General features: G+C 46.0%; 1 protein-coding gene across 22 annotated transcripts in view; it reads right to left on the bottom strand.

Moving 5' to 3' along the window:
• Positions 1–15,120, bottom strand: part of celf2 (cugbp, Elav-like family member 2) — a 1,037,523-nt gene that overhangs the window by 31,774 nt on the left and 990,629 nt on the right. For 15 of the 22 annotated variants that reach the window (XM_072471059.1, XM_072471057.1, XM_072471058.1 and 12 more), the window contains 3 exons: positions 7,412–7,447; positions 3,266–3,382; positions 1,601–1,798 (listed from right to left, as the gene is read on the bottom strand). In XM_072471059.1, the coding sequence (XP_072327160.1) occupies positions 1,601–1,798; positions 3,266–3,382; positions 7,412–7,447 (351 nt within the window). The remainder of the gene's footprint in view (positions 1–1,600; positions 1,799–3,265; positions 3,383–7,411; positions 7,448–15,120) is intronic. The other 7 variants (XM_072471049.1, XM_072471056.1, XM_072471068.1 and 4 more) reach the window with 4 other exon arrangements.

Here is a 15,120-nt window from a genome sequence, read left to right as displayed (position 1 = left end):
TTGAATACTAAAGCCTACCGTTAATACCAACATATCTGTTCACTAGTAACTTGACACTAATAGCTTTATGTACCAATTTACTACTAAAAATGTTCATTACCAACTTAGCATCAGTAACATTTATTATTAATGCAATACAAATACCCTTAAGTAATACCAGTTGTTTTAATTGGCAATTTAACACTTGCATTGTTTAGAATTAATCACCTACTGTACTCATTAATATTGCTCATTGACTTTTTAACAGAAATAATTTCTATTCCAATTTCATTACTAATTTAATTTTCATTACCAATATCTTTCAATGCTGATTTATCAATAGCAGTCAAGGCCAATTCATCAATACAAGCAGCAATGTATTCCATTGCAAACTGTGCTCATTACCATTTTGCACCCATGTAACTGTAAAGCAACTCACATTCATGAGAAAAATAATGAATGAGATATCTAGGTGAGGAGCTAATCGCGTTCATCACTGAATTCCAATAGGGCAGGGCTGAACTTTAACCCTATCAAGGGGATGAATTGTCAAGCCCATCCCATTCATAAAAGGCGTGGATAAAACAGCTGACAAGGCAGCTGAGAAACGCAAGTACGACCATCGACAGATCAGTAATCCCACCAATGGCTTGTACAAGTGGCGACTCAAGCTTGCCGACTCACCCAGGATCGCACTATTCTGCGAATCTAGCTCGTGTGAATATATTCATTACGAACCTAACACCAATTCCTTTCATTATCAAGTTACAACCATGAACTGTGATCAGCAACCTTTTTAAAATTCATCTGCAATTCAACACCCAAACTTTTAATTGTCAATTTAATGTGGGTTGATTCCATTCCCAAAAGTCATTACCAGGTTCACACAATGATGGAGGGAGGAGGGGAATTAGACAGCCGAGGGGGGGGGGGGGGGTGACAGACAGCTGCCTGTAGATAAATCCCCTTGGGATCTTCTTTCCCGCATGGGTGAATGAGATGGAGAGCCCAACAGGACATAAAACAATTGCCAACCCCCCCCCCCCCCCCCCCCCCCAGCCCATTTTGCCTCCCCCATGTTGCATTGAGCCCAAATTATGTTTTAGCAAATTAACACCCATGCGCTTTGTCAGCAATTTTAATGGTGGTCTATTATCAAGAGCAGCAGATTTTATATCTGACAAAATAAAATTAATATTGAAACATCACCAAAGAGGATGAGATTGTTATCAATCAGGGAGTTTGTTTACCCATCAGCTGCTGCCAAGGCAACCACATTGGTGAACGGACAGCTTTCCCGTCTTATTAGCGCTCCATTGATGGATGCATTGGGAGTAAGTTGTATGTGATGGGCAATGAAGCTTCAAACCAGTTTATAGAATCATAGGCTGAGGCCATTCTGCCCATCCCGTCCTGTGCTGGTTCTTTGTCCCACTCCACTGCCCTTTCCCCATAGCCCAGCAAATGATTCCCTTTCGAGCACCGACCTAATTAAAAGTTTCAATGTCTTGGAATCCACTCTTGGTTTCACTGGATGCCTTGCACCAGTTGGGTGAAAACCCTACAATCTAAGTGTCAACCAGCAAAGTAGATGATAAAGGCTGGGGGAACAAGCACTCACCCTCCTTCTGGCTGCCTGCAGCACTCTGCTGCTGAAGCAGGCTCTGACTGTACAATGTGGGCAGGGCCGCGGCTGCATACTGCTGGATCCCTGAGTAAGCCTGGGTCAGTGCGTCCATGGTGCCACCCGATCCATTCGTCAAGCCGGTCGCTCCGAGTCCGCCGTTAAGCGCCGCCATACCTGAGAGCATTTGAGCAACTTTACATCAAACCAACAATAGAGAGAAAAAATTGCACTCATTCAATAGTTCCTGACAAAGAGGGCTATCCTCTCACATTCCCAAATAAGACTTCTCGCTGTTCAACCCATTGTCATGCAACATGCAGGCATCATGCAGCTGAGCTGGGATTCTTACTGAGTGGCAGTGGGGATGGATGATGTTCACAATGTGTTTGTCACCAATTGCGTTCTGCAGTTACTCAATCCTTGTATTTGCCGACATTTATCAGAAGCACAATTTAAAATGCAGTCCGAGCTTGGACAGTAGCAAATGAAATATATTTGTCCCGAATTCATTAAAAAGAAACCTCATCAGTTCAATGGATGGATAAATCCAAAACAACATTAGATGAGCTGTTAGTCATTTTCCATTAAGATAACATTCTCTCCCGTCTGGAGCTTTGGGACGCATCAACTGACAGTCTGAATTTTATATTGTGGATCTGCTGTGGCGAACTCAGACCGTACCCTCCTCCAGACAAACCCGAATTTCTTAAATTGTAATGTGCTCACTTCAAATGATTTTGCCACGCTAAATGGAAAGAGCCAAGTCGGACAATGTTCCCAATATGGGGTCAGAGGAGATCCGGCCATCTTTTTTTTTTCTTTATTCGTTCATGGGTTGCGGGCATCGCTGGCTGGTCCAGCATTTGTTGCCCATCCCCGAGGGCATTCAAGAGTCAGCCGCATTGCTCTGGGTCTGGAGTAAAGTACAGGCCAGACCAGGTAAGGATGGCAGATTCCCTTCTCCAAAGGACATTAGTGAACAAGGACATGGTCATCATTAGACCTTTAATTCCAGCATTTTATTGAATTCAAATTGGCGGGATTCAAACCCATGTCGCCCGAGCATTACCCCGAGTCTCTGCATTACTAGTCCAGTGACAATACCCCTACTCCACTGCCTCCCCATTACACCTCTGACAAAGGTGTAATAGGAGCCAACAGTTATTTAGCTTCCATTCGGTCTTGTGGCCTTTCCTCAGCATTGTGCAGGTTTCTCCTGATCAAGACGGCCTGCTTCCTCGGCCTCTCTCAGTGCTGACGGCTCTTGAATTTACTGCCAATTTGATGCGGGCGAATTGGGAATAAGAATTTGTTTTTAATTTCCTCATATATCTGCTTTGTAATATTTTGTAATACCATTAAAAATAGAATCATGGAATCCCTGACCAAGAGACAACACTTACATACCTCGAAGATTTTAAAAAGTAATGCCCCTCGCATAATACATCACATGGCAATCGAAAGCTGACAACACGTGAAAACATCAAGGCGAATTTCTGAAATGGATCCCTCTGACCAGCAGATGGCATAGTGCACCAAGTACAAACCACGGACTCCTTTTCTTTGTGCACCCACGTCCCCATGCACCCCCCCCCCCCCCCCCCCCCCCCGCCGCCCTCACCCCACCCCCAATCACCTCCATCTAGTGTTGTACTGTACCTGCCAGTGCATTAATGTTATTTAACCCAACAGTGGCTCCGGCAAGCCCCTGGAGCGTTCCCAGGGAGGTCAAGGAATTCATGGCAGCACCAGTGCCAGAATTTGTTGTTCCGGCTACTGGAGGTGTGGAAGACATACATGAGAAAGAAGAAAAGAAAGTATTACGACCGCACTTGAGGGGGAGAGAGTGAGAGAGAGAGAGAAAGAAAGAGAGAGAGAGAGAGAGAGAGAAAGAAAGAAAGAGAGCGAGAGAGAAAGAAAGAAGAGAAAAAGAAAGAGAGAAAGTGAGGAGCGAGAAAGTGAGGAGCGAGAAAGTGAGGAGCGAGAAAGTGAGAGCGAGAAAGTGAGAGCGAGAAAGTGAGAGCGAGAAAGTGAGAGCGAGAAAGTGAGAGCGAGAAAGTGAGAGCGAGAAAGTGAGAGCGAGAAAGTGAGAGCGAGAAAGTGAGAGCGAGAAAGTGAGGAGCGAGAAAGTGAGGGCGAGAAAGTGAGAGCGAGAAAGTGAGAGCGAGAAAGTGAGAGCGAGAAAGTGAGAGCGAGAAAGTGAGAGCGAGAAAGTGAGAGCGAGAAAGTGAGAGCGAGAAAGTGAGAGCGAGAAAGTGAGGAGCGAGAAAGTGAGGGCGAGAAAGTGAGAGCGAGAAAGTGAGAGCGAGAAAGTGAGAGCGAGAAAGAGAGAGCGAGAAAGTGAGAGCGAGAAAGTAAGAGCGAGAAAGTAAGAGCGAGAAAGTGAGGAGCGAGAAAGTGAGGAGCGAGAAAGTGAGAGCGAGAAAGTGAGAGCGAGAAAGTGAGAGCGAGAAAGTGAGAGCGAGAAAGTGAGAGCGAGAAAGTGAGAGCGAGAAAGTGAAAGCGAGAAAGTAAGAGCGAGCAAGTGAGAGCGAGAAAGTGAGAGCGAGCAAGTGAGAGCGAGCAAGTGAGAGCGAGCAAGTGAGAGCGAGCAAGTGAGAGCGAGCAAGTGAGAGCGAGCAAGTGAGGAGCGAGGAAGTGAGAGCGAGAAAGTGAGAGCGAGAAAGTGAGAGCGAGAAAGTGAGCGAGAAAGTGAGGAGCGAGAAAGTGAGAGCGAGAAAGTGAGAGCGAGAAAGAGAGAGCGAGAACGTAAGGAGCGAGAAAGTGAGAGCGAGAAAGTGAGAGCGAGAAAGTGAGAGCGAGAAAGTGAGAGCGAGAAAGTGAGAGCGAGAAAGTGAGAGCGAGAAAGTGAAAGCGAGAAAGTAAGAGCGAGCAAGTGAGAGCGAGAAAGTGAGAGCGAGCAAGTGAGAGCGAGCAAGTGAGAGCGAGCAAGTGAGAGCGAGCAAGTGAGAGCGAGCAAGTGAGAGCGAGCAAGTGAGGAGCGAGGAAGTGAGAGCGAGAAAGTGAGAGCGAGAAAGTGAGAGCGAGAAAGTGAGCGAGAAAGTGAGGAGCGAGAAAGTGAGAGCGAGAAAGTGAGAGCGAGAAAGTGAGAGCGAGAACGTAAGGAGCGAGAAAGTGAGAGCGAGAAAGTGAGAGCGAGAAAGTGAGGAGCGAGAAAGTGAGGAGCGAGAAAGTGAGAGCGAGAAAGTGAGGAGCGAGAAAGTGAGGAGCGAGAAAGTGAGGAGCGAGAAAGTGAGGAGCGAGAAAATGAGCGAGAAAATGAGAGCGAGAAAGTGAGGAGTGAGATAGAGACGTGAGGAGTGAGAAAGTGAGGAGTGAGAAAGTGAGAGTGAGAAAGAGAAAGTGAGAGCGAGAAAGTGAGCGAGAAAGTGAGGAGCGAGAAACTGAGAGCGAGAAAGTGAGAGCGAGAAAGTGAGAGCGAGAAAGTGAGGAGCGAGAAAGTGAGGAGCGAGAAAGTGAGAGCGAGAAAGTGAGAGCGAGAAAGTGAGGAGCGAGAAAGTGAGAGCGAGAAAGTGAGAGCGAGAAAGTGAGAGCGAGAAAGTGAGGAGTGAGAAAGTGAGGAGCGAGAAAATGAGAGCGAGAAAGTGAGGAGTGAGATAGAGAAGTGAGGAGTGAGAAAGTGAGGAGTGAGAAAGTGAGAGTGAGAAAGAGAAAGTGAGAGCGAGAAGTGAGCGAGAAAGTGAGGAGCGAGAAACTGAGAGTGAGAAAGTGAGAGCGAGAAAGTGAGAGCGAGAAAGTGAGGAGCGAGAAAGTGAGAGCGAGAAAGTGAGAGCGAGAAAGTGAGAGCGAGAAAGTGAGGAGGGAGAAAGTGAGAGCGAGAAAGTGAGAGCGAGAAAGTGAGGAGTGAGAAAGTGAGGAGCGAGAAAATGAGAGCGAGAAAGTGAGGAGTGAGATAGAGAAGTGAGGAGTGAGAAAGTGAGGAGCAAGAAAGTGAGAGCGAGAAAGTGAGAGCGAGAAAGTGAGCGAGAAAGTGAGGAGCGAGAAATTGAGATAGAGAAAGTGAGAGCAAGAAAGTGAGGGCAAGAAAGTGAGAGCGAGGAAGAGAGAGAGAGAACAAGACAGAGAGAAAGAGAGTGAGAAAAAGAGAGAGAGGGAGATAGAGTGAGAAAGACAGTGTGAGTAAGAGAGTGAGAAAGAGAGAGTAAGAAAGAGAGTGAGAGAGAAACAGAGAAGGAGTGAGAAAGAGAATGAGAAAGAGAGTGAGGGAGAGACAGAGAAAGAGAAAGAGCGAGTGAGAGAGTGAGAAAGAGCGAATGAGAGAGAGAGAGAAAGAGCGAGTGAGAGAGTGAGAAAAGAGTCAGAAAGAGTGACAAAGAGAGAGTGAGAAAGGGAGAGAGTGAGAAAGAGAGAGAGAGAAAGAAAGAAAGAGAGAGAAAGAAAAAGAGAAAAAGGAATAAACAATCAGAACTCTGCCCATTCCCGAAGCCACAGGCAGACCAGGTTGTAACGCGAGCTGGCACAGTGAGAGTGGTAAGGCAGACTACATCCAGTACGTGGCACACAAGTTCCAGATGCCAGCTTTTTAATTCCTTAAACAAACAGGAAAATCTTCACCCCAAGATGGAGGAGGGAAAAATGTCCTCTGCCGTGCTTCTGTTTATGATTTCACACGAGAAAGAGGAACTCTCTCCCTCCCTCTTCCCGAATTAAGGTTTCAGTCTCAAAAATAACATGAGACCTTCATGGAAACTTCCCCATGCTCAAACCCCAAGGTGCTTTGTGGGAGCTTTTTAATAAAATAAAACAGGATTCTAAGCCACATATTAAGACAGATAACCAAAAGGCTCAGTCAAAGAGGTGGATTTTAAGGAGCTTCCTTAAAAGAGACGAGAAAGGTAGAGATAAGGATTTGTTCAAGGGAACTCCAGAGCTTAGGGGCAGGCAATTGAAGGCTTGGCCACCACTGGTAGAGCAATGGAAATCAGGGATACGCAATCAGCTGGTTAGTTCTAACAAAGCCGGACTAATACCCCTTTTCATCTACCCCATATAGTGTTCTCTCTCCACCTCTCTCCCCGTCCCTTCGCCTTCTCTCCATCCACCCAGCGTGCCTCGCAATACTATCCTACAGCACTGAAATTTCTGGAAATTGATTAAAACTAGCTAATTAGCAAACTAACCAATTAGTAAATCTCCTGGACATCAGGTGAAACAGGTCTCGAGGGACATGATCAATTAGTTAAGGTCATCCGAACAAGTTCTACACTTTTGCTGCTTTTTATACAGCAGTAGAACTTCTTGCCTCACTTTTTATAATGGAAACAGGAGGCTTATAGTTCTCGCGTTAATAGTTCTTGCATTGAATTTATAGCATTTTTTGCCAGCGGTGGTGGTTCATCACCTTCACTGGCAGGAGGGTGAAATTGCGTGATGACAAGTTTACATGGGCAGTTTCCATTATAAATGCGGAAACAGGATTTCATAATGGGAAAATTTCAGGCAACGAACATACACACTGGTGAGACGGCAAATACATCTTAACAATCTCCTGTGGCAGTGCACATGGGAAGATCATGAATAATAATTAGGTGAAGTGGCTTACAGCATGAGGGCCAGAAGGGGAGGAAGTTAGGGTCATACAATCGGTCCTTACTTTTGTTATAAAGTTCACACTTACAATGGAAACGGCCTATGTAAACCTGTCGCGCTATTGTTATATTGTCCTGTTAGCGGTGGTGTCACATGCTTGCACTGGCACCTCCCATTATGAATGCTGACCTTGGAATTTATAATGCAAAAAGTGTGCACGGACTCAGGATATTTAACATGTATACAGTCACAAAGAGTAATTCATAAAATACATACCTGCCATGGACTGCTGATTGCTGGTTCCCCATTGCACTGTGGGAACAAATGTAAAAACACTCACACACATGCTCAGACAACCCTAATGTCCCTACCAATTTACACTTTATTTTAAAAATAGAATAACCACTGTGCTACCGTGTCGCCCCGGTCTAGGGATTCCGATATCAACATGTTTGACGCTGACGAGGAATGGATGTCCATTCTAGGCACTGCCAGGTTTGTGTTTTTATTTAATGCATTCCCTTTCTGCTGGTTAGAGACTTGAGCACTTGTCTCCATCTCGCACACATTGTTAATCTAAAAGACCCCACATGCTGACTCGCACTGAGCATTTTCATAGGAAATCTACATATATATAGATTTTTCCATATCACCTGATTATAAATGAGATCATTATGTCGAGTAAAACTATGTGCAGAATCTGATAATTGCATTAATCCTTTGCCCCCAAAGGGGTTTTGCTTAAAATGAAGAGGGTGTTACAAATTTAAGAGGTTTTGATTGAAAGTTGGCAGTGGTCCTTGCTAAGAAATTGGATATCGTCCCCTGGGTCAAACACTTTTAACACCATAACATTTTTCACTGTCGGTTCCACATTTCACTTTACCATCTCAATCTGTGTATTGTGCCCACCACCACCCCAAATGTCTTCCCTCCCCACTTTAGATTCTAACGTGATACACATGACTCTCCATTTGAGAGGAGGTGGATGGGTGACCCTTTACTTTAGACCTCTGCCCAAACCAGTCTGGAACCAGCAATGAGTTGTTCACCTCTCTATTAGTCCTCCCTCTCCTGTACAGCGAGATAGTGAGTTGATGGTTAGGAGCATTCTCCACCTCCGAGCTGAGATGTAACAGGAGCTGCGCAAATGGATCAATATTGACACTTTTCCTCAATCCTTCAGAAGTACGAGCACAAAGGGGGCAGCACGGTGGCGCAGTGGGTTAGTCCTGCTGCCTCACGGCGCCGAGGTCCCAGGTTCGATCCCGGCTCTGGGTCACTGTCAGTGTGGAGTTTGCACATTCTCCCCGTGTTTGCGTGGGTTTCGCCCCCACAACCCAAAGATGTGCAGGGTAGGTGGATTGGCCACGCTAAATTGCCCCTTAATTGGAAAAAATTAATTGGGTACTCTAAATTTATAAAAAACAAGTACAAGCACAAAGAAGGTAAGGGTGGAGACATTTGGAGAGGGGCAACGAGACCGCTTCACTTTGTCAGGGGTGGTAGGAAGGAACGCAGTGTTGCTTAGAAGATGTCTTACAACGTCTTACAACAAGGGGGCAGCACGGTAGCCTTGTGGATAGCACAATTGCTTCACAGCTCCAGGGTCCCAGGTTCGATTCCGGCTTGGGTCACTGTCTGTGCGGAGTCTGCACATCCTCCCCGTGTGTGCGTGGGTTTCCTCCGGGTGCTCCGGTTTCCTCCCACAGTCCAAAGATGTGCAGGTTAGGTGGATTGGCCATGATAAATTGCCCTTAGTGTTGGGTGGGGTTGCTGGGTTATGGGGATAGGGTGGCGGTGTTGACCTTGGGTAGGGTGCTCTTTCCAAGAGCCGGTGCAGACTCGATGGGTCGAATGGCCTCCTTCTGCACTGTAAATTCTATGAATGAACACCAAAACCAGTTACAATGAAGTGTTGTAAGACTTCGTACTGTGCTCACCCCAGTCCAACGCCGGCATCTCCACATCATGGCTTAGAAGATGAGATGAGCAAGGAGAGGTGTGAAGGAACTCGAGGATAGACTGGTGACATTCTGGATGCTACAGATTCAATGAGCTGAGCTCCAGATTTGAGAATAATCTTTATCGTGATTACTTGAATCACGAATGCCGAAAGAACGAGGAAAAACTGGTTTCAGATTGATGAGGGGTACTAAAAAAATAATTTATAACTGAATCAGGCGTGTTCGGGAAACAGAAATTCCTGAAAACCTGAAATAAAAACAAAAATGCTGGGAATACACGCGACATGTCAGGACCTGTACTATCCCTGCAGTGTCAACCATCTACAACATGCACTGCAGGAACTCGCCAATGCTCCTGCCACAGCGCCTCCCAAACCCTTGTCCTCTACCGCCTAGAAGCACAGGGCAACAGCCACAAGGCAACTTCTCTATCGACAGGTTCCTTTCCAAGCCCCACACCATCCTGACTTGGACCTATTTTTGACCATTCCTTCACCGATCCAAAATCCTGCAAGATCTTCACTAAGTGCTCTATGGGTGTACCTGCACCACATGGACTGCAGCGGCTCAAGAAGAAGGCTCAACGCAGCCTTCCAGAGGGCAATTAAGGTAGAGCAACAATTTCTCGCCTTGCATTTACCAGCAATGTCTACATCCCATAAACAAATAAAACAAAAAGACTGGTCAGAACGATATAGTCATGTTGAATGCTCAGGTTTGGGGAAGGCTTCACCTGAAAGACCATTTGGATAGTGAACATTCTGGAAACACAAACTCCGACAGTGTTGGTTGGTAACTGAGCGGGAACCTTGCAAAAAACATATCTTGGAAATAAGAACGTTGAATCTGATCCGCCATCTCTCGAATTAGGTTTATTGTCGGACGACTGTGCCCTTCAGCAAAACAACCTTTCATTGTTTCGCTGTCAATAGGTTTAGACATGTTGCACAGTTAACGACTCTGGCTCCATTCAGTATTAGTGATCAGCGAGTGGTCTGCTGTCATCGCATAAGAGCTGAAAGCAGAGCTGACTGTGCTGGATATGACAAAGGTGTGCCGTAGGCTGTCGGACAGATCAGCAGTCTGATGGCGTGATGTCCTGCTTCACCTCTTCCCAGCACAGTGAGGTTTTGCTGTTGGTATCTGTCTATCTCCCTAGCCTCCTCCAGCCTGACCACTCTCCCAGAGCTGTGCCTTCCTCAGATCCTGGCCTCTTGTGCGTCACTGATTTCCTTTGCCCGATTGTTAGCAACCATGCTTCCAGCTGCCTGGGTCTTAATCTCTGCAATGTCTGCAGGCTCTCTCTCTCTCCTCCTTTAAGACAATTCTCAAATCTGTGGTCGTCTGTCCAAGTCTCTCCTTTGTTTGAACCCTCCTGTGAAGCATGTTGGAACATTTTACCATGTCAACAACACGATTGTAAGTTGTAACGAGGCACGAATGTTGCTTTGACAATCTGAACACCGAAGAGGGCGACATGACCAGAGGTCTGATGGTTTGAACAGCGATTTCATTGATTGAAAAGCTTTCCCAGTAAGCCCCTGGACCTTTCCTTCTTAAGCTCACCAACCTAGAGTGGCGCTTCAGATGATCAAGTAAAAACTACACGCTTGCCGAGTCGCAGCTTGTTTTGGCAATAGAACAACAGCATGATTTAAACCATTTCTGTCTGCACCAAATATCCCTGTGCTAGTTTCCCAGCAGTGTCACCGCAAAATAATCAGCCGAGCCTTGGCTGATTTCTCCCGTTAGACTATGGACTGAGACTTGAGGCCAACTAATGCCATTACTGTTGGGCTGACGGAGATCAACTAATGGATTGATGGTGGCACTTTTCTTGGTAAAGCACGGTTGCACAGTGGGTAGCACTGTTGCTTCACAGCTCCAAGGTCCCAGGTTCGATTCCCGGCTTGGGTCACTGTCTGTGCCGAGTCTGCACGTTCTCCCCGTGTCTGCGTGGGTTTCCTCCGGGTGCTCCGGTTTCCTCCCACAAGTCCCGAAAGACGCGCTGTTCGGTGAATTGGACATTCTGAATTCTCACTCTGTGTACCCGAACAGGCACCGGAATGTGGCGACTAGGGAATTTTTACAGTAACTTCATTGCAGTGTTAATGTAAGCCTACTTGTGACAATAAAGATTATTATTGTAAAGTAGCGCACCAGTGGTCAAGGTGCAATTGCACCATGTGGTAATACAGATTGTTGCAATACAGTTCAAGAAGGGTAGATCAGCAGTTTTATACTGAAAGTGATCTCAACTAGGCTCGGTGCCAAGAGCCTATGGAATAAAGTAGAAGAAGGAAAGAGCTTTATTTAGAGTATTATTATGCCTCAATAATGCCCGAAAGTGCAGCCATTCTTGTTATGCAAGCATGTACGGCTGCCAATTTACAAACGCTCCTTCAAACACCCGAGAAATGGATGATCTGCTTTTGAACGTTGACCAGGATACTGGGAGAACGTCTACTTTTCTCCAAGAAGTGTCCATTGGATAATTAGCATTCATCAGACCCTGATTAACAGTTCATCCAAAGGCCACCCAGGTCTCCATTGGGCCTGGGACTTGGTGTCTGGCTCTGATGTGAGAATGCTACCAACAAAGCCAAGCTGTATAGACAGGCAGGATTATTGCTCCCGACTGTTATCCTGCTACCCATCTTTTAGAGTGTTCATCAACCAACATTGAGCATGGCTTAGATAGGGTGGACGTAGGGAAGTTGTTTCCATTAGCAGGGGAGACTGGGACCCGGGGGCACAGCCTTAGAATAAAAGGGAGTCACTTTAGAAGAGAGATGAGGAGAAATTTCTTCAGCCAGAGAGTGGTGGGTCTGTGGAATTCATTGCCACAGAGGGCGGTGGAGGCCGGGACGTTGAGTGTCTTTAAGACAGAAGTTGATAAATTCTTGATTTCTCGAGGAATTAAGGGCTATGGAGAGAGAGCGGGTAAATGGAGTTGAAATCAGCCATGATTGAATGGTGGAGTGGACTCGATGGGCCGAATGGCCTTACTTCCGCTCCTATGTCTTATGGTGTATCCGAACAGGCACTGGAATGTGGTGTCGAGGGGCTTTCCACAGTAACTTCATTGCAGCGTTAATGTAAGCCTACTTGTGACATTAATAAAGATTATTCACGGTCAAACCTCTCTGCGTGGCAGGCTGTCTAGGACAAGGTACAAGCGAACATGTGGCACTCTCAGGAAACAGCAGTGCAGCCGTGTGATTCAACACTGTGGAAGGGGTGAAAATGAGAATGAGAAACTGACGGTGTAAAATAAATTAAAATCAAAGGAATCAAAATGTTACCCGTGAATCTTTTTTTTTTTTTAAAAACAATTTTTTAAGGCTTCCTGTTTAATAATGATCCATGCCGGATGACTGTCCTGTTAACAGCGACAATAAGCCTCCTCAGGACCACGTCTGACATCAAATTTGTCACCGAGTGGAAAAGCCAGCACAGGACCACTGATGTTTGCACGATCTGTCAGGCTGTTGTTGCTCACTGACTAACAAAACATTTTTATAGCTGCTTCTAAGGTTATCATTGAAAAATAACCATAACGGAGCCGCGGAGACAGGGGTACGGACCCTGTGCCACTGTGGTGTCTGTTGAGCTGATACTCTGTGGGTTCAGTGCTTGTGTGTGAAATACCGCCATTTGTACACATCAATCTTTGATGCTGGCGCTGGTTGGGGCAGGGCTACGGTCTTATTGAACATGGCCTCCAGGGGATGGTGGTTTTGTGAGGGTGGGGAGGGGAGGGGAGAGAGGTGTAACTGGACTGTTCTCTCAAAGAGTCAGCATAGGGAGGATGGGTAGAATGGCCTCCTCCCGTACCAGCCTCCCCGAACAGGCGGCGGAATGTGGCGTCTAGGGGCTTTTCACAGTAACTTCATTTGAAGCCTACTTGTGACAATAAGCGATTTTCATTTCATTTCATTTTTCCTGCGCTGTAAGATTTTAGGAGTCTCTAACGAAATGAGAACTGGTGTCAAACAAAACTCTTACCTCGCTGCCATCAAAAGCAGGGGTGGGGCAGCAAAAAAACTCATATGATGGCTACCTGCACTGCTAAATAAAAGATTTTGTAATCTGCGAACAAAATTAAAAGGTCCTAAATTTTTATAGCCCTTTATAATGCATCTCAGAAACCTGCACTTCACTCGCAATGAATTACTTTAAAGTGCAGAGTTGGTCAGTATGTCGTCAAATATGGCAACCAATTTGCGAACATCAAGACGTCACAAAAACAGCAATGAGCTGAACAGGCAGTGAATGGGTTCTGGTAGAGCTGTTCGAGAGAGAGAGAAATGATGATTGTGAACGTCCTTCCTCCAAATCATTTGGCATTAGATCTGTCACTTTAGTGATTTATCTGAAGAATGGCAACTCCAACCATGTAGCACTCGCTCAGCACGGAACCGAAATGTCAACCTGGGTTATATGTACTCTGAGGGTGACACAGCTATTACCTGCTGACACAAATGAGAGTCCGCTCGCAAGCTGAGGAAGGGGGAAGGCCAAGCTGATGCGTCTTTTTTTATATCTTCGCGGGCTCTGACAAGGCCAGCATTTGTTGCCCCACCCAAATTGCCCTGACAACGTAGTGGTGAGCTGCCAACCCGAACCGCTGCAGTCCATGTGGTGTAGGCACACCCACCGCGCTGTTTGATAGTGAATTCCAAGGAACAGCAATACAGTTCCATGTCAGGACGGTGAGTGACTTGCGGGGGATCTTCCAGATGATGGTGTTCTTAATCGCCTAGTGTCCTTGTTCTTCTCGATGGGAGAGGGTGTGGGTTTGAGAGGAGCTGGTGAAGACACCTTGAAATGCATCATGTTTGGACTAGGGATGTAATAAGGCCTGGAGCCAAATGGTCCTGGCAGAACTGAACAACAGTGAATTATTAGGGAATACCTTTGCTCGAAAACACATTGTCAACACCTTCCATTAGAATCTAGGGAACAACATAGATTGAATCTTGCGGTAATAAGCTATTCTTGATTGTTCTATTACAGTGATGTTAGGGTCTATGGTGACTTGGCATGTCCAAGTTAAAAATAAAATGGCTTGGTCTGGAGAAGGCGGCGGGGGGTGGGGAGTGGCGTTAGACAGGGGTTCTTCTGAAATTGCCAAAACATTTAGAAGCAGAGGGATGGGAGCAAATCACCCCACCTCATTGCACCCACAGTGAAAAATAGCAGGAGAAACACTCCGGAGTTTACCATTTACAGAATTAAGCTGCATGAATTACATCAAATCCTTGAGTTTAAAATTTTGAGTGGTAGTAGCAGTCTTAAGTAAAATTGGGCTCCTAGTTACCCACTTTAAATGCACAGTACATTCCCTGTATCCTTTATCAAACCTCATTCAAATCCTTTATCTGAAACGATCTTCTTGGAAACAGACCTGGTGTTACACTGACTTATCTACAGTTGGTTCTTTAGATTAGCTTGGGATCACATCATTGATAATGCAGTACAGGTCTCTTTGGTTTAAGCAGACTTGAGAACTGATGGTACAGGATTCAATCATCACAGGACTTCAGTACTAGACCTGCTCTGGAAGCTCCCATGTGCTAGAGAGTTTAAGCTTTCATTGTGCATGGAGTAACCCGTGGATCATGTCTCTTCTTTAACAAGCATTAACAACGCATTGACTCTCTGATGGCACAGTGACTGCTCTGTGTAGAGTTGAACCAGACAATACAGGGCAGTTTCAGGCTTGATGATGAGCTGATGCCCCCCAACTTGGACGGTATGCTGTAGGGGCACATACTGGCCTCAGAATCGCAACATTTAAAGAACAGCCAAATGTGCCTGCACGGACCACCTCATCCAATTGAAAACCCAGGGGGATTTTGTTTGTGCATTGCTCCTCTCATAGTTCAGTGTAGAACAAGACGTTCATTTATACAGCATTTTCCACGCACCCAGCACATCTCAAAGTGTTTTATGGCCAATTAATTACTTTCGAGGCACAGCCATTGTCATAACGGTGGGGGCCAATTTGCAAAC

The sequence above is a fragment of the Scyliorhinus torazame genome, chromosome 13, assembly GCF_047496885.1.
Source record: "Scyliorhinus torazame isolate Kashiwa2021f chromosome 13, sScyTor2.1, whole genome shotgun sequence".
NCBI lineage: Eukaryota > Metazoa > Chordata > Chondrichthyes > Carcharhiniformes > Scyliorhinidae > Scyliorhinus > Scyliorhinus torazame.
The sequence above is the reverse complement of the archived record's forward strand: the minus strand, read 5'-3'. Positions and strand labels throughout refer to the sequence as shown.